General features: G+C 40.4%; 1 protein-coding gene across 1 annotated transcript; it reads left to right on the top strand.

Moving 5' to 3' along the window:
• Positions 1–244: 244 nt before the first annotated feature.
• TMEM165 (transmembrane protein 165) lies at positions 245–26,425 on the top strand. Its single transcript, XM_059924099.1, has 6 exons — positions 245–715; positions 11,666–11,891; positions 19,692–19,867; positions 20,432–20,614; positions 24,700–24,805; positions 25,541–26,425. Exons 1-6 carry the CDS (start codon positions 509–511, stop codon positions 25,615–25,617), a joined length of 975 nt encoding a protein of 324 aa, XP_059780082.1. The 5' UTR covers positions 245–508; the 3' UTR covers positions 25,618–26,425.
• Positions 26,426–27,576: the final 1,151 nt, after the last annotated feature.

Below are 27,576 nucleotides of genomic sequence, written 5' to 3'. Positions count from 1 at the left end.
AGGAGGGAACAAGAAGTAAAGAGCCGTGCGGTTCTGGGACCGTGAGCAGACAGAGGGGAAAAAGGTGCCGCGTGGAGCGCGAGAAGGATGCGAGGCGAGGAAGGTCACGCAGCGCCCTGTACCTCGGGAGCGCCGGGTCCAATGGGAAGAGGGCGCGAGCCGCACCTCAACCTGCCCGAGGACGTCACGACGCCGAGGCGGACGCCGGGCCAATGGGAGGCCGTCACAGGCAGGGGCGGAGCCCGGAGGAATTGGGCCGGGCTGCGCTGAGGCAGTTAGCGGAGTCGTGTGGCTACCGTGGGCGAGGAGAGGACGAGTTCCCGGCTGCGGACGCCGGCCTGACCTAAGCCTCACGTCCGCCCTGGCCACTTCCCGCATGCTGCAGGCTCCTCCCTGAAAGGCGGCGGCGAGGCGTGGGGGACGCGCCCGGGGACGGCTCGGGGTCGAGGCTTCCAGTCGCCCGCACTTCCTCTTGAGGCGCCCGTGCGCGGCTGTCTCGGCGGGCGGGATGGCGGCGGCGGCCCAGGGAAACGGCCGCGCATCTGCGCCCCGGCTGCTTCTGCTCCTGCTGTTTTCGCTGCTGTGGGCCCCGGCCGGGGTCCGGGCCGTACCCGACGAAGACCTCAGCCACCGGAACAAGGAACCTCCGGCGCCTGCCCAGGAGCTGCAGCAGCAGCCCGCGGCCGTGCAGGGCCCCGAGCCGGCCCGGGCCGAGGTGAGCAGGACAGCCCGGGTACCAGGCTCGCCGCCACCGGAGCGCCGCCCTTGACGCAGGCTGCCAGCGGGGGGAGGGGAGCCCGGCCCCGGCTCCCTGGGGTGGAAGACCGAGGAGTGCGCTTTTCCCGGGTCGGGCCTGGCCTCGCCCGGCTCCTTAGGTGGGGAGGGGAGGGGAGGGCAGAGCTGGGAGTCCACTGTAGACCTTCAGCTCGGGAGGATAAAGATGCTGCTGAGGAATGGGCGTCTTGTTGATCACATGTATTCTAGAGAGATGGAAATACTCATCCCAAGTAGAAAGTTTTTAACGGAGGGCAGCTGGGAGGCTTTTCGTATTCTCTGAGAATAATAACATTGGCCATTTCATTGTTGAAACAGACTATCCCAAATTGTTTACCAAATTCACCTTTGCACGACTTGTGATTTTTGCCAAATGTATATGGATAACGAAGTGTGACTCTCACTTTTTTAAAAACGTGCTCTGGCTTTCAGGAAGGAGCCCTTAGGAATGCAGAGGAACAGTCAGTCTTTGACAGTAAGGAGTGCTGCAGCGGTGTGGGATGCCACAACTAAATTTATAAGTGTACCAGAACCCTGCATTTTGGCCTTCACTAAGTAGATATTAATTAACATCTTAATTTATGTTAATAGAATCAGTCACTAATGTTCAAAATCTCAGCAGCGTTTTAAAATTTAGTCCCAGTAGGGGTCCTGGGCTTTCTCCTCGTTTCCAATTTGAATTCCTGAATCCAGGCCCTCTGTAGTGTCTTCTAGTAGGGGACCATTTGTCACTCAACCCCTCCCGTTTCCACCCCAGGCTACCTTCAACATGTCCCCACGTAACTAATCTTCCTAAACATTGAATTCCATTTTCCTTCTCAGAAATCTTCAGTGAGTTTCCCGGCATAATGATTTCAGTCCAGCCTCTTCAGCAAGATGTTCAGGTTTTTTGGTGATCCGGCTCCAGTCAACCTCTCTAGGCTTTTTAGTCCCCATTCCCTTGCTCAATCATATGCTGTACTCAAATCCAAGACATGCCATGTGCTCTGTTGCTAGTCTCTCCAACAAAAGGCCTCTAAATAAAAGGGCTTTAGTGAGCTTGAAGCCTACTGATCAGAACCTTTCCCACCTTTCAAGAACCAGCAGATATCTCCTCTCCGTGAAGACTTCCCTGAAATTTCTGGGCAAAAAGTTACTTCTCTCTCCTGCCTGTCACTCCTGGGCTCAGCTGACCCGGCTCACCATTTCCACTTCTGAAATTGAACTGAAATGCTGATTTATGAAATTCATTCTTAGTGTTCATCTTTTAGCTTTCTGTCACTTAACTCACTATTAGAAGTTTATTTTAAAGCGGTAAATATTTTGGGTTGTGTAACTTTCCAGGCCTTGCATTAAAGTTTTAGTCATATAGTGGTTTTTGAGATACAAATAATGGTAGGTATGCTTATTGATACCTTTTTAGACAGCTAGGAGAAATATAGCCGTGTAAAAAAAAAAAGGCAGCAGTATCCAGTGACCATATTTAAGTGTCTTAAGGATCCTTGTCTTTAAAACTGGGGACGTGGAGGGAAGGGACAGGCACAAGATAGTATGATTTTTGTCTTTACTATTTTGATATATTCTTGGTGGTTCTTAGATAGGAATTTACTGTCTTTGTTCTGTATTATAGTAGAATCTAATTATTTTGTTTTAATTATATTTTCACGTAACTTTTTGTTATGGCTCAAGTTTCTTTTTTCCTCTACGGTATTACAGTATATCGGAAGAGATTTTTCTTTCACATATTTTCTAAACTATGTAATATAAGTATCATTTGCTTTTTTTGTCCACTTGGCGGAAGTAAAATACGGTCAGAGTTCAGTTTAATATCCACGTAAGCAAGGATTCAGCATCGCTGAATATCCGAAAGTTTCAACTGTTTTGCTTTGCAACTACATGGAGCAGATCTTTTAAAAGGGTAGGATATTTAAATATATGCTTTCATGCCACTATGTGAGTGTGGACTTCTGAAAATGGAGAGGAAAAAATGTATTGGTAAGCTTTCAAATGTAAGATGTATTATAAAAATGTAGTTGTATCTTACAGGGTGCTTTAAAGCAAGATTACTGAACTTCTAATATGATTTTCTCCAATAGGTGTTTTTTTTCCCCTCTATAATCAGGTAAAAAAAAGTTTAGGGAGGTTACAGTTAAACTTACAGTTAAAAATAAACCCCAATTTACAAACCCATGAAAAAAGCACTGTTGACCACTGGGATCCTTTCGTTTATGCAGTTTACTTCTAGTGACATACTCAGTTTTTTTTCTTATTCCTTCCTTGGGCAGAGTATGTAGTACAAGAAGCATTAAGTTCCTTTAGTTGGGGGAAATCAGCTAGATTTAACAGAGGTAATTTATAATTTGCTGCGTATTCTGGAAGGGCCAGTGAAGCACTGCTCTGGTTGTGAAGCACTGTGGATAAAGCCGCAGAAGCCTATCCCTCAACCCAGTACAAATTCTCCTTACTGTATTTCTGCTTTACTGTTTCTTGGCATTTCTATTGTCTATTATCTTTTAACACCAAGGCCTTCCACACAATATTTTAAACTTTTTTCCATTTTCATTAAGTTGCAGTCCGGTTCCATCCAGTCCAGACTCCCAATTCTAGCCTCCTTACAGCTAAGACTGACGCCAAGGGTATGAAGACCCTTGTCTTACTCATGAATGCTGCGTCAGAATGAAATGATCATGATGTTACTGCATTTATTTGTTGGTGTTCTGCTATCAAAGCAATTCATTAAAAAAAAAAAAAATCAGTGAAATTAAATACACTTAATACATTTCAAATGTCAAAATTTATAAATACATTATAAAACTAACATTCATAAAAACAAAGCTGTTTAAAGATTCATTAAAAATGTATTTATAAAAATATAATTGTTAAATATATTATTCTAATATGAATTAACAGTAACATTCATAAAAAATACTATTTAAAAAACAACAAGCTAGGGCTTCCCTGGTGGCTCAGTGGTTAAGAATCTGCCTGCCAATGCAGGGGACACGGGTTCGAGCCCTGGTCTGGGAAGATCCCACATGACGCGGAGCAACTAAGCCTGTGTGCCATAACTACTGAGCCTGCGCTCTAGAGCCCGTGAGCCACAACTACTGAAGCCACGCACCTAGAGCCCATGAGCCACATCTGTTGAGCCCGTGTGCCACAACTACTGAAGCCTTTGTGCCTAGAGCCCGTGCTCCACAATGAGAGGCCCGCACACCGCAAGGAAGAGTAAGTAGCCCCTGCTCGCCGCAACTAGAGAAAGCCCGCGCACAGCAATGAAGACCCAACCCAGCCCAAATTAAATAAATAAATTAAATAAATTTATGGAAAAAAAAGTTAAACATCCACAAATAAAAAGATGATAATGAAAATTTATAATAAAATATAATTTTATTTCTTTAATGCAGTCTTTTAAAACCAAGCTTATCCATGGTGTCATTGTTTAAGTTACACGTGTATTTTTGTGCACATTTTTCCAATTTCTGAAAGGTTTTTTTGACTATACAATAAAGTAATGGCAAGGAGACAGTTCTAAGACAATTCTAAGCGTTTTCCTGTGACTTCTTTATCTTCAAATAATCTCACCTCTTGCGTGGTAACTTTTGTTGAGGGACTTTGTTTTTGCAGGGACATAAGTCTTTTTCTTGGTAGCAGGCTCTAGATTTTGTTCCAAAGAAAGCATCTTCATCTTCTCTAGTTCATCACGTGTAGATGATTCTGATGCAGGTATCTATCAATTTCATTACAGTCACATATGTGTTCATTTGAGCTCTGGAACTAGAATAGGAATTATTTTTTCATTGTTAATTGTTTTTCGTCTCTTGAAAAAAAATGAAAGAATAAAAGGATACTCTCTAAATGAGGGAGCTTTTTAACAATTTTTCAATTTGGAACTAATTTTAACTTAAAGAGTTTTATTCAGTAAGTTTTTTGTTTTTGTTTTCTAATTATAAGTTGTTGACTCTGCTATCAGGATGTGAATTTGGGTTTCAGATCCAAATTAAATGATCTGAGTTTCAGACCCAAATTAAAATACTGAAAGGGTGGTATTTGTACTAAGCAAAACACTGTTTCATTACTTTAACACTGTGTAACTAGTGGAATGCCAAAATTGGAATTATAGTCACTGCTGCATGTGACTGTCCTTTACTAATCTAAATATTTGCTTCTATGCCAGTACTTTCTGCCTTTCTCCTGAATTGGACAAAACTATCACCCTTTCCATATTTCTTTCTGTCCATGTGCCCATTCTCCTCTGACCTCCAGTACTTTCCCTTCAGTATCTTTATTCTCTCCTTTTCTTTGGTTCCTTTTTATCTGCTTACACATGCCCACAGGTTTCTCCTGTTTGGAGGGAAAAAAAAAAGGCCATTGATTTAACTCTACTTGGCTGCATTAGTTTCTGTTCTTCAGTTTTGTAAATGAAATTTTTAACTAGGTAATTAGCTGCTTTGCATCAGCTGTCTTTACATTGAAACTTCATTTTTGAAGGATACCTGTAACCTACTTAATTGCTAAATCCAGGGCTCTTTTTCAGTTCCTGTTTGACACTATTATCTATCCACTTTTTTAAGAGTCCTGCTCTATCTTGGTTTGTATGAACTTGAGGAAATGATTTAACCCTGTTGGTTCTCAGCTTCTCCTTTTGTGTTAAGTTGGGATAACAGCTTTAAGGTTTTGAGTATCAGAACAATGTATATGCAAATCCCTGGCCTTTAGTTAGTTAGCAAGCAGCTCAGTGAAATGGTGATTGCCCCTAACTTGAACCATCTGTGGTGTTCTCCTGCCTGCGCCTCTAAATATCTAAGACAATTTTGTTTTCTCTTTTTGTCCCCCCTCCACTCCCTTCCCTAAATATAGACATTGTCTAAGGCTCATTTTTTCAATGTAATCTCTGCCTTTGCCCTTAGAAATCTAGTCTTGCAAAACTCTAGCTGATAAATTCAGGTTGCCAGCAACCAAATACATACCTTGAGGCTGTGCTGGCCTAAACTCAGGTTTTCATTTCTGATGACTTCTTGGAAAGCTTTATTTGAAATGCTTTTTATCCTCCAATTAAACATGTGTGAAACAAACCCCTTATTTTTATTCCTCTTTCCCATATACCTTATGGGAATATGAATAGCATCTTTGATTCTTTGCCTTTTTAAAATTCTGTTAATTTTTCTTTTTCATCATGTGCAGAATTTTTTTCCTTTATTTTGTCTTCAACATTGGTTTTGTGCAGCAGACCTCCTACTCCTAATTAATTGGTCCAGTGGCCTGTATTCTCTGCTTTCTGCCCTGATCTGTTAGTCACAGTGCCTTAATTACGTTTGTGTCTTCTACTCAGAAACTTTAAAGGGCTTCTCGCTTGCCTCTAAGCTGGTCCATAAATATACAGGCTTTTCGGTCCGAGCCCAGTTTATCTTTCTTATCTTACCCCAACCATTCATCTGGTGGTTTACTTCCTGTTACCAGAATAAAGCCTGTATTTTCTCAAATTGTCAGTCCAGGGCAGAAGGTGAATGCATGTACCTGATGCATTTTGAAGTTAGCCACTCTACGAGTGACTAGTATGAATCCTGCTGCGACTTTCTGGGAGCCTAATGTAATGAAGCTCAGAATTGATTCCTCCGTGTTGGTCAAAGGTTGCCCCACAGGGGTTAACTCCTGTATACTTCTGGATAGTGTAGTGAGTAAGTATGTGTACCGCTTACTTTCTGGTTGGATCTGCCTAAAGCTAGTTACAGCCTGCAAGGAATTGGTCCTCCATAGCTGGAGTAAGAGATTGGGTCAAGAGATTTTTGAAGTGGTGCACAATAGGTGTCTTTAATCATGTGCATGGTGAAAAATCCAAAAGGTACAGAAAAATGTAGAAGGAGAAGTGTGTCACCTCCTCTTGTATTCTAGCTCAGGGGTCAGCAAACTGTAGTTTACCACTGACTGCCTGTTTTTGTAAATAAAGTTTTGTTGGAATACAGCCAGGCCATTCGTTTAAGTATTACCTGTGGCTGATCTCAGGGTGTAACCTCAGAGTTGGGTAATTACCACAGAAACTTTACAGTCCATGAGGTTAAATATTTGGCCCTTTAAGTAAAAGTTTGCCAACACCTGTTCTAGTCATCCTGGTTCCTTCCCTGGCCACTGTTACTGTGTCCTGAGATTTCCGGTTCATTAGCAACTGTGTATATACTTTATATACCTACCTAACTCTCCGCCTCATAACATACATACAGTAACTATGTACATAAGACGTACTTTTTTCAACTTAAAAATGCCCTAGTGATTTTTTTTTTCTTATTAGTGTATATAAACGTTCTTATTTTTAGCCCCGTAATATTCCAGTATATGGAGCTACCATTTATTTAACCAGTTCCTTATGGATGGACATTTAGTTATTTTTGTCTCTTAATTATTACAAATGATAACATTACATTTATACGTGTTTCTAGGACAAAACGGTTAACTCCCTGAGTGTTCCTACCTCAAACTTTGTTGCAGTCATGTACTTGCCATGACTCATTGCCCACAGTATGCCTGCAGTTTGAGGGAAGTGGGATCCTTAAGGGGCTGGAGTTGTTGAGGTACGGCTTGCTCAAGACGCTCTACATAAGTTGGGTCTTGAGGAATGTGGATGAATAGGGGCATAATGATAGGAAGGTAGGAAGGGAAGCAGGACTGCATGACTGAAGGCTTGTGTTACCCAAAAACTTGAAGTGTTCTTGAGCCACACTGCCCAGTACTACAGCCATGAGCCATGTGGCAGTTTTTAAGCACTGAGAAGATGTGGCAGGTCCAAACTGAGATGTGCATGAGATGTGTGCAGTGAGTAGATACACAAGATACACACCGGTGTTTGAAGATTTGGTAAGAACAAAAAAAGAGGGTTAAATACTGATATCTCATTAGTCATTTGAAAAATATTCCTAGAGTAGTATTTTGGATATATTGGGTTAAATTAAATAATATTAAAAATAATTTTATCTGTTTTTACTTTTTAATATCTGGCTACTAGAAATTTTATTTTATTTTATTGTTTTGGGCTGCACTGCACAGCTTGCGGGATCCCAGTTCCCCAACCAGGATCGAACTCGTGCCCCTTGGAGTGGAAGCATGGAGTCCTAACTCCACTGGACCGCTAGGGAATTCCCTAGAAATTTTATTTTATTTTTTAATTTTTTAAAATTAATTAATTAATTAATTAATTTTTGGCTGTGTTGGGTCTTGGTTGCTGCGTGCGGGCTTTCTCTAGTTGCGGCGAGCGGGGGCTGGTCTTCGTTGTGAGGGCTTCTCATTGTGGTGGCTTCTCTTGTTGCAGAGCACGGACTCTAGGCGCATGGGCTTCAGTAGTTGTGGCACGCGGGTTCAGTAGTTGTGGCTTGCGGGCTCTAGAGCACAGGCTCAGTAGTTGTGGCGCCAGGGCTTCGCTGTTCTGCGGCATGTGGGATCTTCCCAGACCAGGGATCGAACCCATGTCCCCTGCATTGGCAGGCGGATTCTTACACTGTGCCACCAGGGAAGCCCCCCCTTAGAAATTTTAAAATTACATTATGTGGCTTGCATTATTTTCTGTTGGACAGTGCTGCTCTGGCTCATCCTTCATTAGGGAGGTTCACTAAGGTTCACTTTGGGAATTGGTATGTGATTAGATGGGACATGTTGGATAGTTACCAGAATTAAGTATTTGCATTTTATGTTCTAGGCACAAGAAGGTCATGATAAAATTAGTTTTAGGAAGATTAAACTGGTCACGTTGTGGTGTGCAATAATAACTGACTGTAACTGAGTGCTTACTGTATATTAGGCACCATCCTAGGGGCTTTATGTGTAGTAATTCATTTAATCCTCACAACAACCTTGTAAGGTATGGGTACCCCTCATCTTAGAGATGTAACTTGAGTCACAGGGAGGTAAACTTACTGGCCCAGGGTCGTACAGTAACCAGTAATGCCTTGGCTATGAACCCTGGAAGTCTGATTCCAGAGCCCACCTATTAAACCAGTACATTCTGTCACTCTGAAGGTGAATTAGAAAAGGGCGATGATCCTTGTACACAGTAATCACTTGGGCAATTGATCGACAACAAATGAATGAATGGTAATTGATCATTTTTTGCCCCTATTTATTAACACTTAAAGTTTTTTAAATCTTCTATCTTCATAATAACCCTGGTACTTTTGTTTTAAATTCTTATCACACCATGGTTGGTGGCTGTTTAACACTGATTTTGGCTATCCAGGACCAGCTCAATATATAACAAAAACTGTAAATTAATTTTTCTTGTGCTTTGTATATAGAAAGGTTTTAAGAATATGTAGTTTTTGTTTTGCTTTGTGCTTGCAAGGCAAGTTTTATTCTCATCATTTCACAGAGGAACAGAGAGGCTAAGTAATGTGGCCACGGTTTTATGGCTGCGAATTATAAAATGAGAATTTGTGGTTTTGATCATTATTGTTTGTTTTAAAAAGTAAACATTTTCTGTTTGAGCTTGCAGCTAATTGGTTGTAAATAAATGTTTTAGGAATATTTATTCCTAAAAAATTTTCTTGGATTTCAGGTCCTAAATATTTTGCAATGAAATTTTTTCATTCAAAAGGTATTTCCAAGAGGAAAATGTTGCATTAGTGAAAGCTGAATGAAAATGCTTATATTTTTTATGATGCTTAATGCTCATAGGGTATTGGAAGAAACAAGAAGATCAGCATAGTTGGAATTAAAATGATAATGGAGAGAAAGCTAGAATCCCTTAAAATGGTACTTGCTTAATCAAGAGCTGGCTTCCAAGGCTGCCCTTTTGATTTAGCCCTCACACCAAGTATTTTCTCAATTGTTAAATTTCCCCAATTTTTAGCTCAGAGGTCTAGTCTGAGTAATGCTTAAAGTTTTCTGATCTTTACCGTGGAATCTGGGAGTCAAGTTTATGTCATGTGTTAAGGAATGACATACACACTAAAAATTTAGGATTTTATTCTTATCTCTGACTGGAGCCTTTGTGAATAAAAGTACTTCTTTTTATACTCTGTCAAAAATCACCTACATTCTTGGGTTTCTTTTTCTTTTTTATCCCTTCGGTTTCTAGAGACTCACAGGCTTTAAAAATTAAGTAAAGATAGGCAATTAGGACTGGAAGAGACCTTTAGAAGTGATTCCTTTGGTCCAGGGTCTCTCCCTGGGAACTACGGATGTTTTGGATTACATAATGTTTGGCAGTGGGGAGCTGCCCTGCGCATCATGTCCTGTGCCCAGAGCAGCAGCTCTCGCCTCCGCCCACTGGATGCCATTAGTTTCCCTTCAGCTGTGACCAAACAATGTCTCTGGACTTTGCCAAAGTCCCCTGGGACACAGAATCGCCCTGGTTGAGAACCTCTGATGAGCACACTTCCTGTAGGTGGTGGTTCTCTTCTCTGGAACTCTCACGTTGAGGAGGGAATTTGCTACCCTCTCTAGAAGTCCATTTCAGCCTCTGGGGGCTCCTGTGGAGTAGAAATCTTTTCTGTGTGTTAAGCTACAACCTGCCATGCCACCTATAACTTTTTAGTTCTATCTCTTGGGACCACATAGACTTTCATACAGACTTTCTCAATTATTGGAACATAGGCACCCAGTCCTTCCTGGTCCCTTATGTGATTGTTTTAGAGCCTGAGTTGGCAAACTTTTTTTTTGTCATGGGCCAGATTATAAATATTTTAGGTTTGGGCCACATGTTTGCAGGCTACTTAAGGTCTCTGTTGCATAATTTTCTTTTCCTACTTCCCTCCATCCCTTTCCCTCCCTCTTTTTTTCTTTTTTTTTGCAAACCCTTAAAAAACGGAAAAATCATTTTCAGCTGGATTTACTCTTAGCTGTTGCTTGCCAGTCCCTGGTTTTAGAGTCTCTTTTGTCTGCAGTAATCTTCAGAGGGCAGTGCATTCTTAAAATGTGGTGCCTCAGAGCCAGTACAGACCTTTGGGTAAGGGCTGTGCAGCACAGAAGATGGGCTTGTCACTGACTCTTTAAAGTGCTTAACGTGCTTGCTGCCTTTTTGGAGCTTTGTCACATTTTCAACTCAAAATGACCTTAACAGCAACCCAGACTCTGGCTTATCTTTTTTATTAGGCCACATTTCAGCCTAGGATATTTTTAGTGTAGGACCAACCATATATCCGGCTATATTAGATCTCATCTTAGCTAGAGCCAACTCTTCTCCTAGCCTGTTGAGAGCTTTCCGGATCCTACTTTGTTCTCATAAGTGTTCATGAAATTTCTCTCAGCTTCCTGTTAAATGTTTGATAAGCATACCTTGGGTCTTACACCCAAGTTATGAATAAAAATTTGAATGAGACATAGCTAAGAACTAAATCTCAACTCACTTAGAAAACAAGGTAATTTTTTTTTTTTAATTTATTTTTGGGTGTGTTGGGTCTTCGTTTCTGTGCGAGGGCTTTCTCTAGTTGCGGCAAGTGGGGGCCACTCTTCATTGCGGTGCGCGGGCCTCCCACCATCGCGGCCCCTCCTGTTGCGGAGCACAGGCTCCAGACGCGCAGGCTCAGTAATTGTGGCTCACGGGCCTAGGTGCTCCGCGGCATGTGGGATCCTCCTAGACCAGGGCCCGAACCCGCGTCCCCTGCACCGGCAGGCAGATTCTCAACCACTGCGCCACCAGGGAAGCCCACAAGGTAATTTTGATATGTGGATATAGCTGGTCTCTCTTTTTTTGTTGTTGTTTTTTTTTTGTTTTTAATTGCTTTGTAGACTTGTACTTGGATTTCCATTGTAGCAGGCATCAATCAGAGGTTTCTGTCATTACTAATGGCTTTCAAAGTGATTAGGCAGTAAATAAGTCTAATGACCATGACAGAAAAACAATCTTAATTCACATACAAAATAAAATAATTTAAAATAATGACTTTTTTCAAAAAAATAGCTAATATGTATTTTGTTTTTATTTCAGAAAGGATTTACACCAGCTGCTCCAGTTCATACCAATAAAGAAGATCCAGCTACCCAAACTAATTTGGGATTTATCCATGCATTTGTGGCTGCCATATCAGTTATCATTGTATCTGAACTGGGTGATAAGACATTTTTTATAGCAGCCATCATGGCAATGCGCTATAATCGTTTGACAGTGTTGGCTGGTGCTATGCTTGCCTTGGGCCTAATGACGTGCTTATCAGGTGAGTGCTTTTTCCTCCTAATGAGTTTATTAAAGAGAAAGCATGGTGGTATTAAGTCACTGAATCATTCAACTAGTTATATTGGAATTTGGTTCATGTTTCAGAACTTAGTAAGCAGAACATGTTTACAGTACATAAATTCCTAAAAACCATATTGCACTTTTGAAATTAATTTTTTAGCTATTCACAGTCAAGATACATGCTCATTTATTCACTAGTTTTTTGATCCTTGCTTTTGCTATGGCTGTCCTTGCTTTTTTTTCTTTTTCCTTTTTAAGTCCAGAGAAATTTATATCTGATATCTTAGAAACAGGACGCAAGCAACCACAGAGAATTGCGTATTTTCTGTTGAAGGGCATTTGGTAATCAATAGTGAGGGGTCATGTTCAGTGTATTGTGTTCTGTTAAGCTATTCTTAACCCCTTACCCCAACAGTAAGGGAATGAAACATTCTTAGATTCCCAGTTTGTATTACTATTTGAGTTACTATTATATAGGCTTCAATTTTTCAAAGAATTAAGACCAGGAGAAAGTAAACTTAACACTACGTAATTAAACATAGTTTAGTCTCTGATTCAAAAGCTACCTTGAGCCACATAGTTGGATGGAAAATAGCGAGTTTTCCCCTTAGAGCCAGACTTGGATTGGAGTCTCATTCTGCTGTGTATTAACTTAATGGTAAGTTACTTAACGTCTTTGAGTTTCAGTTCCCCAGCTGTAAACTGGAGATAGTATCTAGCTGCCTCACAGGGTTGCGGTTTGTATTAAAATGAGATCTTATATTTCAGGTGCTCCGTCATTCACTCCTCTCTCTCAGCATGCCTTAGATTTCTCCTGAAACACAGCTCTTAAAGTACAGGACAGGTTCTATTTCTGGATGTTTGGATGCTTGTTAAAGTTTGTCTTTTTAAACCTACTATAATGAGTATTTTATTGAATAAAAAAATTGACTACTTTTCACATTTGGATATTAGCATTATTCATATTTCACACACAAAAAGACTTTCTCTTCAAAAGCAAATTTTGATTCTAGGAAATGGGAAGAGTGGAGCAGGTTGTAAATGGTGATGTCACTTGTTTGGAATGAGTCTGAATAATATCAGAGAATTTTAGTTTTGAAACTTCCAGCTTTGAGGATGAAGTAGAAGGCTGTCCTCTCTCCGCCCATGCCCTCCTCAGAGCCTGGCCCCACGCGTCCGCCCCCTTCTAGGGGTTTAGCTCCCTTCCCTCAGGGTGAGCGGGGCTGGTCTCTTTCGCCCTGACCATTGGCCCGCCTCCCTCTGGCCGCTGGTACTGACAGCTCCTCTCACCTGGACTATTTGAAGGACCGGGCTGTATCAGTGGTCTTCACACCTCTTCCTTGTGTATCTCTAAACTAATTTTGAAAAACTATGTACCCCCTCTCACTTTTCATTGTAAGTTCAAGGAGTTTCAAAGATCTAATTTTTGGTATATTGTGTAGAACTGTTATAGTTGGTATTCCTTTTTTTTTTTAATGTTTGTCTTATAAGTGTTTTAACATTTATTACGCAATATTTAAATTTATATTACATTTGCAAACTGATTAAAAAAGAAATTTCAGACATCATACATTTTAAACACAGTCTTTCGAGATAGGTTAAACACTGCTTCCCCGGTCAAATCCGTTGACCCCACTTGTTTTCCCATCAGCCTGGTCACACTGTACCCATTCCCCCAGATGGTTGAGTTCAGTTCCTGGGGAATTTCAGCAGTCTGTAAGCGTGGAGCCAGTGCTTTCCTTTGCAAAATTTCCGTTTGCCAGTGTTATTTCTTTCTTGTTAGCATTCCAGATTCGCTCCTAAACTGGCTTGCCTTTGGGTCCTGAGCCCTTTCTCTACGTTCTGTTTAGGAGCGTGGAGCTGCTGGGGGGTGGGGGGCAGGAAAGGCCCGAGACCTGACGTCTTGAGCCTGGGGCCAAATCTAGCCTCTGCTGCTTGCTCATCGTGCAGACAGGAGCAGGTCACACGGCTGCCATTTGCTGAGCACCATCTGTGTGCGTGATGCTTCAGGCCCGCTTCAGGACAACCCTTTGTCCTGCTACAGATGGACAAACAGAGAGCAGAGACATATTATGCACTCATGGCTCACAGGCAGTGGAGCTGGGATGCAAAGGCTGTGTCTGTCTCTGAATCCGGGTGTTTCCGATGGTTTTCTTTGGGGTAAGAGGTTCTGCAGGGGGAGGTGGATGAGGGCTGGAGGCTGCACAGTCAGGGTGGCTATGGGCCCCCAATCCTTCCTCTGAGAACAATTTACTGTCATCTGTTTGATAATTAAAATTTTATTGGGAAAAGGTTTGAAGCTTAAAAGTCATTGGGAAATAATTATATCTTTACTCCATTATGACTTTCTAAGTTATTTAAGCTCCTGGAGAATCTTTGTCTGCTGTAAACTCAGGATACTGATAGTAACAATCCTTACAGAATTGTAAGAAAGATTAAATGAAGTAAAACTAGCAAACCATCTTGTATAGGATGGTTAGTTCTGTAACAGTTAGTTCTCTTCCCCCTTATCATAAAAAGGCTTTGCATCTAGGTATGGCTCACCTGTGCCCAGGGCACAACTGAACCATTTATTTGGATATTTTCACATTATTTACCAAAATGGCTAATTAATTCAACAAGTACTTGTTTAGAACCAACTGTGTGCCTAGAGGAGTGTTGGGTCTGTGGCCAGGCATGCCTGGTGGAGGGGGGTCGGCAGCCAGGTGGCACGGAGGCTGTGAGCGGTGTCCCCGCCTGCCCCACCCCACCCTGAAGAGAGCTTGATGTCTGAAGAGCCTCCATCGGGCATTCTTGTCTTTGGCTGTTTTCAAAATTTCTCACTAAAATTCAAAGCCGTCAAGAGAGGCAACTTCTCCGTTTTTGTGAGTTTGTTCCTTAGGAGGAGTGACTGTAGAGAAACCCAGGGCAGATGTGGAAGAAGGCCTGAGAGGAAGGAGAGGGAGCAGCTGTAAGGTCAACACTGATTTCCTTCCTGACTCCGCCAGAGTGGGCCTGCACCAGCTGTCCCAGGTCTCCGGCCTACTTGGCCTGTTCTTTTAAAATACACCTAATGGCATCTAAATACTATTAGCAACTTGATACTTAACCATCACTGCCACCATCATTCCTTTAAAAAAAACATGAATAAACTCTGCTTTAACATTTGGAAATTTACATTGTTCTCTTTCCTCCTTTAATTCTTACTTTCATTTACTTTTCTCATAGAATTTTACTCTAATGATGATAAGTTTTTTGCTTGAAAATCTTTTATGGATTACACTGTCATTTATCTGCAGCAAAAATATGCATTTAAATTGAACTTTAGAAGATGGTGAAAATTTCCTTTGTTAAGTCTCTAAATGTTAACATTTATCGATTGAGTTATAGTTACTAGCACACAGTTGAACAAAGCAAAATATATCACGAATTTAAGTAAACATATTTTAAAAGTTGGAAATGCATCTCTTAATGTGATGATAGAACTGTTCTTTTAAAATTAGTTTATATGTCCATGGATGATAATTATTGCTAGAATGAAGCTAGGTTTAGAATCAATTCTGGTCTTTTTAAAAAAAAATAGATATAAGAGCTGAGAAATTTTATTCACATAAGCAGACGGGAAGGAATTTTGTTATAGTCACATCACTCAGTTCATTGAACTCCTGGGTTATATGCTCAAAATCACATACTGGTCTATCATCAGGAGATTTTAAATGATTTACCAACTGACAACTTAATAAGGTCTTCTGTCAATTTTGTTAAAAGCAGAGAGTTGGAAACCATCAAGTATACCAAAAAGTGTTTTTCTGAAATTCATCAAATGACTGTTCTTATACATGTTTAGTCTTTTACTTAGAAGTATTGGGTTGGCCAAAAAGTTCATTTGGATGTTTCCATAACTTCTTGGGGAAAAGCCCAAACAAACTTTCTGGCCAGCCCAATACCTTGTTTAATGGGATATATTTAGAAATGGTTGAGAAAATTGAAATATTTTTAATTTCAGTGTACTTTCACCAATAAAGGATTTCATCTTAAAAATTGTATCAGATCACATGTTTAAAAAATATTTTTCTGGAGCCTTGGAGCCACAGATTTAGCTTGTTCAATTTATGGAAAATGTCTACCACATTGCCTAATTGCCATGGCAGTTGCTCCATAGTAAACCATCTAAGTCAGGCTTATTTTCTGTCAGAAGACATTTACTTGGTTTTTGAATTTAATAAACATGATATACATCCCCATGGCAACCAGCTGTTTAAAATTCTAATTCTAAAATGGTTGGCTGGCCAGATTGGGCCTGGAACCCAGCTTGGTGTGAGCTGCCTGGGGAAATAAGCCACTGGGATTTAGTTATCTTTTCTGATGCTCTCTTTGCTGTATCAAGACTGTGCCTTAGGGAAAAGCATCCCCCTGGATGGAGGATGAAGGAAGCACAATTTCTAAGTAAAAAGTATTCCTGCTGAGGTCCAAATACCCTATTTCTCATCCATGACCATTATTTCCAGTGCCTAAAAGGCCGTTATTTCCAGCGCCTAAAATGCCATTATTTCTAATGCCATGGCCTTATAGGAAACTTGTATAAGACAGGGAAGACCCAAAGCCCCGTCTCTGGTTTATGATGCCTTGACTGGGGATACCAGTATTTCAGACCCTCTCTTTGGTGCCCTAGGATATCTTTCCATACTGTGGGAAACGCACCATAGGTGCTGGGTGAAAGGCATCTTTGTAGAGCGAGCAGAGGGCAGCTGTGAAGAAGGGACGTGAGAAAGGAGAACCGCACAACTCCTCAGCTACAAGCATGTTTTCAGGCAGGTGAGTTTTAGGGAAAAGTACCCGTGGAAGTTGAACTTCTGCAAATAGATTCTTTCACAAACTGTTCATCCGTGTCCCCTGGAAAGTCTTTGTGTTTTAAAGGCTTCAGTAATCAGCTTTCGTTATTACAGAGTTCAATTTTCATTTTAATGCGCCCCTCAGGCCACATTCATGGGCATTCTCGTCCTTGTATTCTCTTGGCTTCTAAGACACCCCCTGCTTCGAGTTATAGTCTTATCCCTCTGAGAAAAAAACAAAACTGTACCATAAATATTGATATTCCCCACAGTTTTATCCTTGGCCCATTTTTCCACCTCACACTAATGTTCTTGTGCCAAGTGTTTTCAGTTTAATTACTTGTAAATCAGTGATTTCTGACTTGATGCAAATCACTTGCTTAAAGAGAAGTAACCTCTCCTTGTTCACAGAACCAAAGTACTCGAGTGTCTGAGGAAAGGCTTCCAAAGAAAGAGGACATTGAGGGACAGAAACCAGGGGAAGAAGAACAAGGTTATAGTGCCAGATCGTTTTTTTCTTTCTATGGAGACGTCAAGGCAGAAAACATGGGATTGTGTCAGTAAATAGTTCTTTTAGATTATCTGAAGGTAAAAGGAAAGCCAAATTTAGGAGATTTTAAAAGGTTTGCTATGTCGCTTTTAAAAATTTTTAAAACCTTTTATGGAAAATATTTCAAATTTACAAAGTTGCAAAAATAAAATAGTATAAGAACACCTATAAACCTTTTTTCCAGATTCACCTGTTGTTAACATTTTACCACATTTGCTTTAGCATTTGTGACCTTTCCCTTTATATCTGAATAAAATTATGTGTATACACACATAATTTATATATCTCTAGGTGTATAATATATGTACATATACACACAGTTTATATATCTATAGAGAAATAAAGTACATAGACACATGTATCTTTATAGACATAGATGGATACATTGCTCTGTCATCCATATTTTAATTTTGTCAGTTGATCTAAAATATTCTCTCTAGCAGTTTTTTCCTTCCTGTAGAGAATCTAGTCTAGGTCAGGTGGTACATTAAGTTCTTTTCAGTCTTTTAATCTGAAATATTTCTATAGTCTTATGCGTTGTGTAATATTTTTCTAAGATACATCCCCCTCCCCTTTAACGGGCTGTTCCTCATTTTGTGTTTGTGTGATGTTTCCTCATGACTAGATTGAGGTTATGCATTCTTGACTAGAACACTGTATAGGTGATGCATGTCCCTCTTAAAGAGTATCACATCTGGTAGCACATGGTGTCCATTTGTCCCTCACTGATGATGTTAATTTTGATCACCCTGTCAGGATTTCTCTTTGTATACTGTGTTTTTTCTTCCCTTGCAATTAATATGTAATCTTTAGGGAGACACTTTAAGACAATACAAATACCCTGTTCCCCATAGTTTAGCATCAGTTGATGACTCTTACATGATCTGAACTTCACCTTGACGCTTGCAAAATGATGGCTAATTCCAGTACCCCATCCACATTTACCAGTGGGCCCTGGCATGCTACTCTAAGATAAAGAGCTCTCCCCACCTCCCATTGGTTTGTCTGTTTATTATCAATATAAACTCATGAACTTTTTTTTCAGTGGTTTATGATTAATTACTTAACTATATTGTTCCTTCAATTGTCCCAGATGTGGCGGCTAGGAGCCCCTCCAGCCTGACTCCTGGGTCCTTGTGACCTGCTATCATGTGTTTTTGTTCTTCCTTACTGTCTAGTGTAACAGGATAGTGCAGGTTCATCTTGTACCTGCTCTGCCCAGTCCTGGAATTAGCCATTTCTCTGAGGAGCCTTTTAGTGGGGAATGTATTAGAAATCAAGATCTGGGTGCAAAGTTGGCTCATTGTTATTGAGATGTCTTGGCTTCTTGGCCTTTTCAGTGGACAGAGCTAGAAAATATATGTCTGTATTATGGGTGTGTGTGCGGGTACATATACACACATACCTATGTAACTTGGATATAGGTATGCACGTAAGCATAGGTTTACATTTCTAAACATGATTTTAAAGTCTTTTTCATTTTGTAATATAATGAAGCAAGGAATGCTTTACCTATGCAGTTATATTTTTGATGTTCAGGCAGTTTTATAAGTGTTGTGCCCATTTTATAAAAAGAGCTGGTGAAGTAAAGAGTAATGGCATTTGTTATATATATGCAAATACCCTCTGGCCCTTCCATAGTTTTTAATTACTAACTTCATATTACCAATGTGAATGTATTTCACAGTTAGGATTTAGGTTCTTGATATATTGATAGTTCCAAGTATAGTTTTTTTGTATAATTTATACAATTGTCCCTCTGTACTTGATGATAGGAAAGAATAGTACTGAATAAGTTTGTCTGTTATGTTACATATATGTGAGCTTGTATGGGTATATATGTATGTGTATATGTATAGATACGGAATTATTAGTTTTCTTTCATAAGATATACTTATTTTTAAATAGTTGCAAAGAAGCAGAGTTTGAATAATGCCACATGAGAATCTTGTGATTCTTCACTACAGAAGTTTGTAATTTAAAGATTTGTGATGAAGAAATATCCCACAGGACAGTGGCATAGCTTCCAGGTTATTAGATCATGGGATCCGTAGAGGGCATCAAAGTTAACCTCCTAACTAAAGTTCTGTGCCCTGCACGACCTGTGGTGAGCCAGCCCCTGGCGGGTGTCTGAAGAGGAGATGTTCATCTCATGAGAGATCCGTGTGGAAGCCCTGCCACCTCAACCTGCAACACTGATTTCTTGCTAAGCTGTGATGAGTCATTGGCTAGAGCTAAGGGTTCAATATTGGTGGAGGGAAAGAAGTAAGAGTTTAAGGTTATTATGTATTAGCTGAGCTTCTAATGTGAACCATTTTCTCTTTAAAACAGTGGTAAATGATGACTTCTGAAGTTAACTGTTTCTTTGGTTGGTGTATAATGTGCTAATTAACCAATACACTGTTGCACTTTCTTGCAGTTTTGTTTGGCTATGCCACCACAGTCATCCCCAGGGTGTATACATACTATGTTTCAACTGCATTATTTGCCATTTTTGGCATTAGAATGCTTCGGGAAGGCTTAAAGATGAGTCCAGATGAAGGTCAAGAGGAACTAGAAGAAGTTCAAGCAGAATTAAAGAAAAAAGATGAAGAAGTAAGTCAAAGCACTGTTAAACATCTGGACCAAAAAGGCACTCAACCATTAAGAGTAAACACTATCCAGAGGTTTTCCAATAGTCATCCATATCTGTGATATGTGTGGGCTACACAGAAAACAGCTTATTTTGTTTATTTTCCGTTCTTACATCTGGCTGTGATAGGACTGGGTAAGTGTGAATGCGGTAGAGAAAGGACTCGGGGATGAATACTGAACACCTGTAATCAAGTTCCTTAATTAGATTGACTATAAGCTCCTGAAAAACAGGAACTGTAGTTTATAATTTTACCTGTTTCTTTCCATAGCATCTAGGATAACGAGTGATCAGTAAATATTGTTTGATTTATTTCATTGGGAAGAAAGGGAAAAATTGAGAATATAGCATTTGTTGCTATGTGAGACCAGTGGTTCAAAAGAGAAGTTTGGGGTCACATAACTTTAGTTTCTCGGAGCATATTCCCATGGAATTTAAACACGGTTTAAAAGAAATATTAAGTAATTTTGTGCTCTATCGACTTGGTTCCTAGAATTAATGTCTTTTTTTTTTTTTTTGAAATTTAGTTTCAACGAACCAAACTCTTAAATGGACCAGGAGATGTTGAAACGGGTACAAGCACAACAATACCTCAGAAAAAGTGGCTGCATTTTATTTCACCCATCTTTGTTCAGGCTCTTACGTTAACATTCTTAGCAGAATGGGGTGATCGCTCTCAACTAACTACAATTGTTTTGGCAGCTAGAGAGGTGAGTGGTACTTGGAGACTGCTTCTGTATTAAAACTAAGCATAACGAATGGTACTTTGCTCCAGAGGTCATGGGACAGAGTCAGGGTGGGTCAAGGGAGGACTTCATATGCTGGACTGTTTTAGACCTAATAACGCGGCTGCTCTTGAAAACTGACCTTCTCCCAGTTTCTACAGTCGGTCAGATTACTCTTTTGACTCCTCTTCCCTTCAGTTTTGCCAATATGATGGTGTGGCAGTTGTTTTGGCTTAGTTTTTTCTTTTCTCAGAAACTTCACTTTACGTTGAGAACATAAAATAAATTGGTATATTATTATTGAAGGCCAATTTGGCAATAAATACCTAATGCCTTAAAAGTAGATAGATATCTTTGGCTTCTTCTGTTCCTTGTGCTAAAAAACTAATTTGAGTGTTGCAGAGGTTACTTAGAAAACTTGTTAAGTCTTTAGCCCCAGGTTACTCAGTCCTAGAATGTTAAGCCAGAAGAGACTTCAGATGATCTTGTTCTAGCCTTTGCTCTACAGATAAGATCCTGAGGCTCAGAGAGGCTGGGTGACTTGTCCGAGGGCATAAGCTAGTTGGTAGCCGGGACAAGGACTAGAGCCGAGGCTGTCTGCCTTCTAGGCTTTTCTGCTGTATCTTGTTCATAGTTGTCAGATGCCACTCTGTAAAAGATAACTGTTTGTTGAGAAAATGTTTAACCCTCATTCCTTTTGAGGGGACTGAAGTTTTACATGCGGTGTCTGTTATTGTTCACACTGATTGAGGTCTACTGAAGAGATGGTTGTGGGATGGAAGGCTGCTGCTGCTTTTCAGCTCTTCTTGATCTTAACTAATGCTATTTCTTATATTTCTATATCTATGAAACTACATTGTTTTTAATCAGATGGTAAGATTATTAGATAGCAAACTTGCTTTTAATTTATTTTTAACTCCTGGGAAATATCTACCATAAAAGAACAAGTTCCTCAACATAGGCTGCAGTTCAAAATATAAAACAAGAGTTGAGGGGCTTCCCTGGTGGCGCAGTGGTTGAGAATCTGCCTGCCAATGCAGGGGACACGGGTTCGAGCCCTGGTCTGGGAAGATCCCACATGCCGCGGAGCAAATAGGCCCGTGAGCCACAATTACTGAGCCTGCGCGTCTGGAGCCTGTGCTCCGCAACAAGAGAGGCCGCGATAGTGAGAGGCCCGCGCACCGCGATGAAGAGGGGCCCCCACTTGCCGCAATTAGAGAAAGCCCTCGCACAGAAATGAAGACCCAACACAGCCATAAATAAATAAATAAATAACATTTAAAAAAAAAAAAAAACAAGAGTTGAAAGCCAGGGCGAAGATAGTTGAGGATGGGCTGTTTTGTCACAGAAGCCTCAAAAATGCGGACAAAAAGGAACTCGATTTTTCATTTGAGTCCCGTATTTAAAAATAAGCTTTCTTTTAAAATGTCATTTTAATGGCTTTGACCTATATTCTTCTTGGTCCCCAGCCTTTTTTATTGGCATTCAGATTGTCAGAATTGGGACTTGAAAGCAAGTGATCATTCTGTGGCGGTTGGTTCTGCCGTGTGAGCTGTTGTGACGGCAGAATCATTGCATTTTTCTTAATACTGTCGTCTAAACGGCACAGAGCAACCTGGGACAGGCTCGAGACTCCCTGAGCCCCTGGGGTCCGCTCCCTGCCAGCAGTGCGGCCCCTGCGGCCTGGGGTTGAGTGTCTGGCCACGCGAGCACATCACTGCAGCGTCTACTTCCAGGGTGGCTCTGGGCTGAAACAAAGTGATGCACGTAGGGTCCCCACCATGGGGAGCACTCAGCGTTAGCCACCTTCCACGCTGCAGCACCACAGGCACATGGAATGGGCTCTTCACGAGCACAGATGCAGTTGTCTATCTTTGTTACTTTAATCTTCCTAATTTTTTTTGGTAACATTTTTGTATAACCCATGTAGTAGTCTAGTCCAGTCCATTTTAGTCTGAACTTCATTTCTGCTCCCAGTAGAATTCAGTGTTCTCACTTTGGATTTCACAGAATCCTAGTATCCTTTGAGATGTTAATGGGTACTAAGCAAAAAACAAAAAAAACAATTGAGGAAAAAGTTTCCAGGGTCAAATAAATTTGGCAAATAATATATCCTGTTTTTTTTTTGTTTTGAAGATGGAGTATACAAAATACCAAAGACTGAAAAATCCTGTATTCAAGGAACCATTTAATTTTATTTAAATCCAGTGATTTTTCAAGTGTCACTTTCAAATAGAATGAAACCATCTTCTGGGATATTAGTTTTAGAGGTTATAATAGCATTTAGGAAACGTGGTCCCACTCTTCCATTCCCCACAGACAGTGTTTCCAGCTCTCTCCATTTCCCCAGTCCACACACACGCTGCCCACCCCAGCAAACAGGCCTTCCTGCCACTTCACAGAGGAAAGCAGAAGTCATTGTTTCTTCATTGCCACGCATCACAGTGGGTCCTTTCCCGCCTGTATTCTGGATTCCAGCCCCCCGTGCTCCCACTTACAGGTTAAATCTTTGCCTTTCTTCCAGCCCAATTTTGTGAGCATATGCACAAGTTTTTCTCATCTAAAAAAAGTTTTACCCCTTCCTCAATTCTGCTTCTCTTCCAAATATAAGCCTCTTCCTCCCCCACTTCCCTCAGTTTTTAGAGGGCTTGGCTGTGATGGGAACAGGAGTTGGCTCTACTTCCTTGCTTACTAAACCCACTGGGCTCTAGTTTCTGACTCACCGGTTGATTTGGTGCTTTAAGTTCACTGCAGCCACCGGTGGGGCCTGCCGTGGTCATCTTGGGAGGCTAATTGCTTGGCCACCTGTTCAGTCTCCCTTGGGCTCCTCTTCCCCTGTCAGCTCTTCAGTGTTGCTTTCCTCGTGATCGTATCGTCAGCACTTTCCTACATCCTCTCCTGGGGTTATTATATTCAGTCCCATCACTTCTTCTCCATTGAACTCAACTGACTCCTGAACTTCTCTACTTTTAACTCCTGTTGGCAGCCACAAACCCTTTCTCCCTTGCTTCCTCTACCTTTTTAATCACATTGGTATTGCCATAATTCATCCAGAGAATTATGGGTGAGGAACTCAAGTGTCAGGCCTGATTTTTTTCACTCCTGTCATTCACTTATCACTGAGGTATATCAAGTAGTGCCTCAGTTTCTCTCGAATCCGTCTGCTTTTCTCTGCCTAGTCTCCCACGCCAATCCAGGCCAGCATTGTCTCTTCCCAGGGCTATTGCAGTAGCCTCTCAATTGATCACTTTGCCTTCAGTCTTCTTCCCCTCCAGTTCACTCTCTAGACTTGACTTTTAAAGCATAACCTGTCTGTCACTCCCCAGATAAAAACCGGTGTCTTAAAAAGTCTAAACTCCAAGCTTATACGGGTCCTTCATGACCCAGCCCCCTCCTACCTTGATGGGCCTCCTCCCCTTGTGACTCATTGGTTCTCTCTAGAAATGCTCAAGTGCTCCGCAGCTGTCTCTTGCTGCTGGCCTGCTGCCAGGTCAGGTGCTCCCGCTTGGTTCTTCAGGGCTGTCTTTTCTGGAAAACTTTCACTGGTCTTCCCAATCTGAGTGCCTCCACTTTGCTTTGGTGGCAGGTGTTTACTGAATGCATACTGTGTCCTGACACTGAGCTAAAGCACTGGGACACAGTGGAGACTGAGAGGCAGGGCCTCTGTTCTTGGGAAGCACAGTCAGACTACACTCTTAACGTAGTTTCTAGACAGTATCAAATACCGCCTGAGGGAAGAGGTGTCTAGGGTAGGTCTCCTTAGCACTCGTCACTTAAGAGCTAAATAGTGCCTGTGAAGTAAGTTCAACAACTGCTGAAAGGTTGAATTAGGTTCCTTTGATCTTACACATTGGTTTGAGTTTATTCTCCTTTTATCTCTAGTCCTAGGTATAATTGGAACATATTCCTTCAAGCAGCCGTAACACTTTTCATAAATTATACAGCTGAATTCATAGAATTGTTTTATGCTTTTTTTGTTGTTGTTACTGACCTCTGTTTTCATTGTTTGATAGTTATCTTCCTCAGGTAGCAGTTTCAGCCTTGGTTTTAAATGAGTGGTGTGTTTGCAGGACCCCTGTGGCGTGGCGGTGGGTGGCACAGCGGGACACGGCCTCTGCACCGGACTGGCAGTAATCGGAGGGAGAATGATAGCACAGAAAATCTCCGTCAGAACCGGTGAGCCTCTTTTTTTTTTTTTTTTTTAATTAGAAAGAAAATACCATTTATTTTAACTTTTAGAATCACTGAGTTTAGAAAAGAGAATGTGTTTCTTCTGAAGTAGACTTGGTCTTTGCTACGATCATCTCTTAGAGGTCCAACGTACTGGCTCTGCTGTGGCAAACATGGACTGTTTTTCACGTGGAGGTGTTAGTAAAATACAGAACAATCTCAAAGCATTACTGGATTCATAGTAGCTTTTTGTCAACATATTTAAGTCAGTGAAACAACGCTGTGGAAATACGAGAACTTGTTAGCTTTGAAAATGTGTCTTCGGGATTGGGAATCATAGATGGAGACCATATTTACTGATTCAGCTGAAAATTTCCTACGTAGCTGATAGATCTTAAAGATGGAATAAAAAAAATAGCCTCTGCTAGTCAGAAGTTGTTGAAAATTCTTTTTATATAATTGGGTTTTAAGATGAGTTATAGTTCTATTGTTGCTTGTCAGTACTGTTTCAATTTCATAATTCTGTTATTAAAAGTGCTGGAAAATAAACTGATTCTTAACTGTTCAGAGTCAGGCATGTTAAGTATTTTGCTGTGGAAATGAGGTTGAAGTGTTTCTAATTTGTTCAAAAGTATTCCTGATTTGTTTATAATGTTAGTTTACTAGATTAGAAGAATAATAGGCAACATCAGGGCTTATTTAGAGGAATTTTGCCTTAAACTTTTTTCTGTTCTCTTACAGTGACAATCATAGGAGGCATCGTATTTTTGGCGTTTGCATTTTCTGCACTATTTATAAGTCCTGATTCTGGTTTTTAACATGATACTGTTCATTTATATTTAGTCTAGTCTAAGATAGATAGGTGAACTATGTACATAGTGTATATTATAACTAAAAGTGATGGAAAATACTGTATTTTGTAGCATTGATTTGTGAGTTTGACCCATTTAATGAAGTATTATGTCCAAGAGAAATAATCACCGATTCTATTTGCAAAATGGATTTTTTTTTTTAAAAAACTGATATCTAAGTGTGGATTTTTTCTTTTCTCCAGCATAATTTTGTTAACATGGTCTCCTTTTCTTGGCCGGGGGCAAGGTGAGGGTAGTATATAGACAGCCATTGTTCAGCAGGGGGTCCGCCACTTGATTCTCTTTCAGCACTGACCCCTTTGTAAGGCATATGAGTTTTGTCCTGAATAACTGAGGTGTTTTATGATGTTTGTTTGTTTACCTTAAAATTTTTCCTGGGGGAAAGAATGAATTAATTTCTATCATCTATCTTTTAAAACACTTTCCTGAGCCAGTAAGCAGTGGTTTATCAGAATAATCAGAAGTCTTTTCAAAAGTAGGTTTTTGTGGGGTGTTTTTGTTTGTGTGTTTTTTTTTTTAAGAGCAAGAGAAATGTATTACTGTTAATAACATGACAAGAATTGTCTGCCAGGTCCATTCTTCCTCTTTTTTTCAATTGGGTAGGAAACCCAATATAATAACAGTCAATATTTGACCATGTGGAATTACCAAATTAAAAGAGAATACTGTGAGTGTATTCATATTTTTTCTATATTGAATAAACAATGTAACAAAGAGATACAACATAAATAAAAGTGATATGACCAGTGCTTGTTTTTCCGTGTGTTATGCAAGTTCATAACTAATTTATCAACTCATTAACATTTATAGACCAGTTTCTAAAGTTGTTGATATAAAAAACAGTAGCCAAGCATTGTTCTAAAGCACTGTCTTAACCTTCACACAGTTTTGTGAGGGAGTAGCTACTAATAAAAAGTTAAAAAAAAAAAAAAAAAGGGTTAACTCATCCAGGGTTACATGGTAGAGCAGGGAGTCAAGCCAGACAGTCTCCTTCTAGAGACCATAATCACTGATTATGGTGAAGGCCACCTCATGTTATCATAGCAACTTCAGTAATCACTGTCATTTAACTAAGTCTCTTCTAACTTGAGTACTAACTGTTCCGTCCAAGCAGCATAACTGTTTTCTCCTAGCCTCATATGCTCTATTACCATATGCAAATAACACTGCCATCAGAAGCCTCTAGAGACCTGAAGGGACAGTTCTGTAGAAACTCCCACATATTCCTTGTGTGAAGTAATAGCAGACCCAGAGCAAGTCAGGTTTACTGAGCTACTACAAAGTTCACAATGTACAGTCATTTGTAACTTGAACAGACTGTGAAATAATCTAGTTAATCACCCAGCATTCTCAATACAGCAGTCATTCTGCAGTAGTAACCATTATTGTGAGGAGATCTAAAAGTGTCAGTTAAAAAGCAGCAGTTCACATATTTCTGAAAAAGTCATTTTTAGAAACTTTTAAGGAGTTCTCTACCATGAAAAGTGTGTGTTACAGGGTAAAAAAAATACAATGTCCATGAGTTAAGATAAAGCACTTCAAAGAAATCTCAGGTTAAATCCCGAAACTACACCAGAATTCTCTGTAGTTAAATACCCCTAATACTGCCTTAGATTATTACAAACAGAATAAGTGAGGAATTGCATTATTTCTTTTCCAAGAATAGAAAGGATAATTCCTTGTTAGAAAGTAGCTGGTACCATCACAGCACAGACCTGGAAGTGCAGGCAGCCTGGTCCCAGCACCAGCGTAACGGCGAATAACAGCGAAGCTTTCTGAGGCACCACAATCTTGTAACAGGACACAACTACTCAGAGAATCTGGCAGCTCGGACCTTAGCTACAAGGTAAAAATTGCTAATGCAGTTACACTCCATTGCTGAATAAAAGAGAGGAAAATGTCATT

The sequence above is a fragment of the Balaenoptera ricei genome, chromosome 5 (assembly GCF_028023285.1).
Source record: "Balaenoptera ricei isolate mBalRic1 chromosome 5, mBalRic1.hap2, whole genome shotgun sequence".
Lineage (NCBI taxonomy): Eukaryota > Metazoa > Chordata > Mammalia > Artiodactyla > Balaenopteridae > Balaenoptera > Balaenoptera ricei.
The sequence above is the reverse complement of the archived record's forward strand: the minus strand, read 5'-3'. Positions and strand labels throughout refer to the sequence as shown.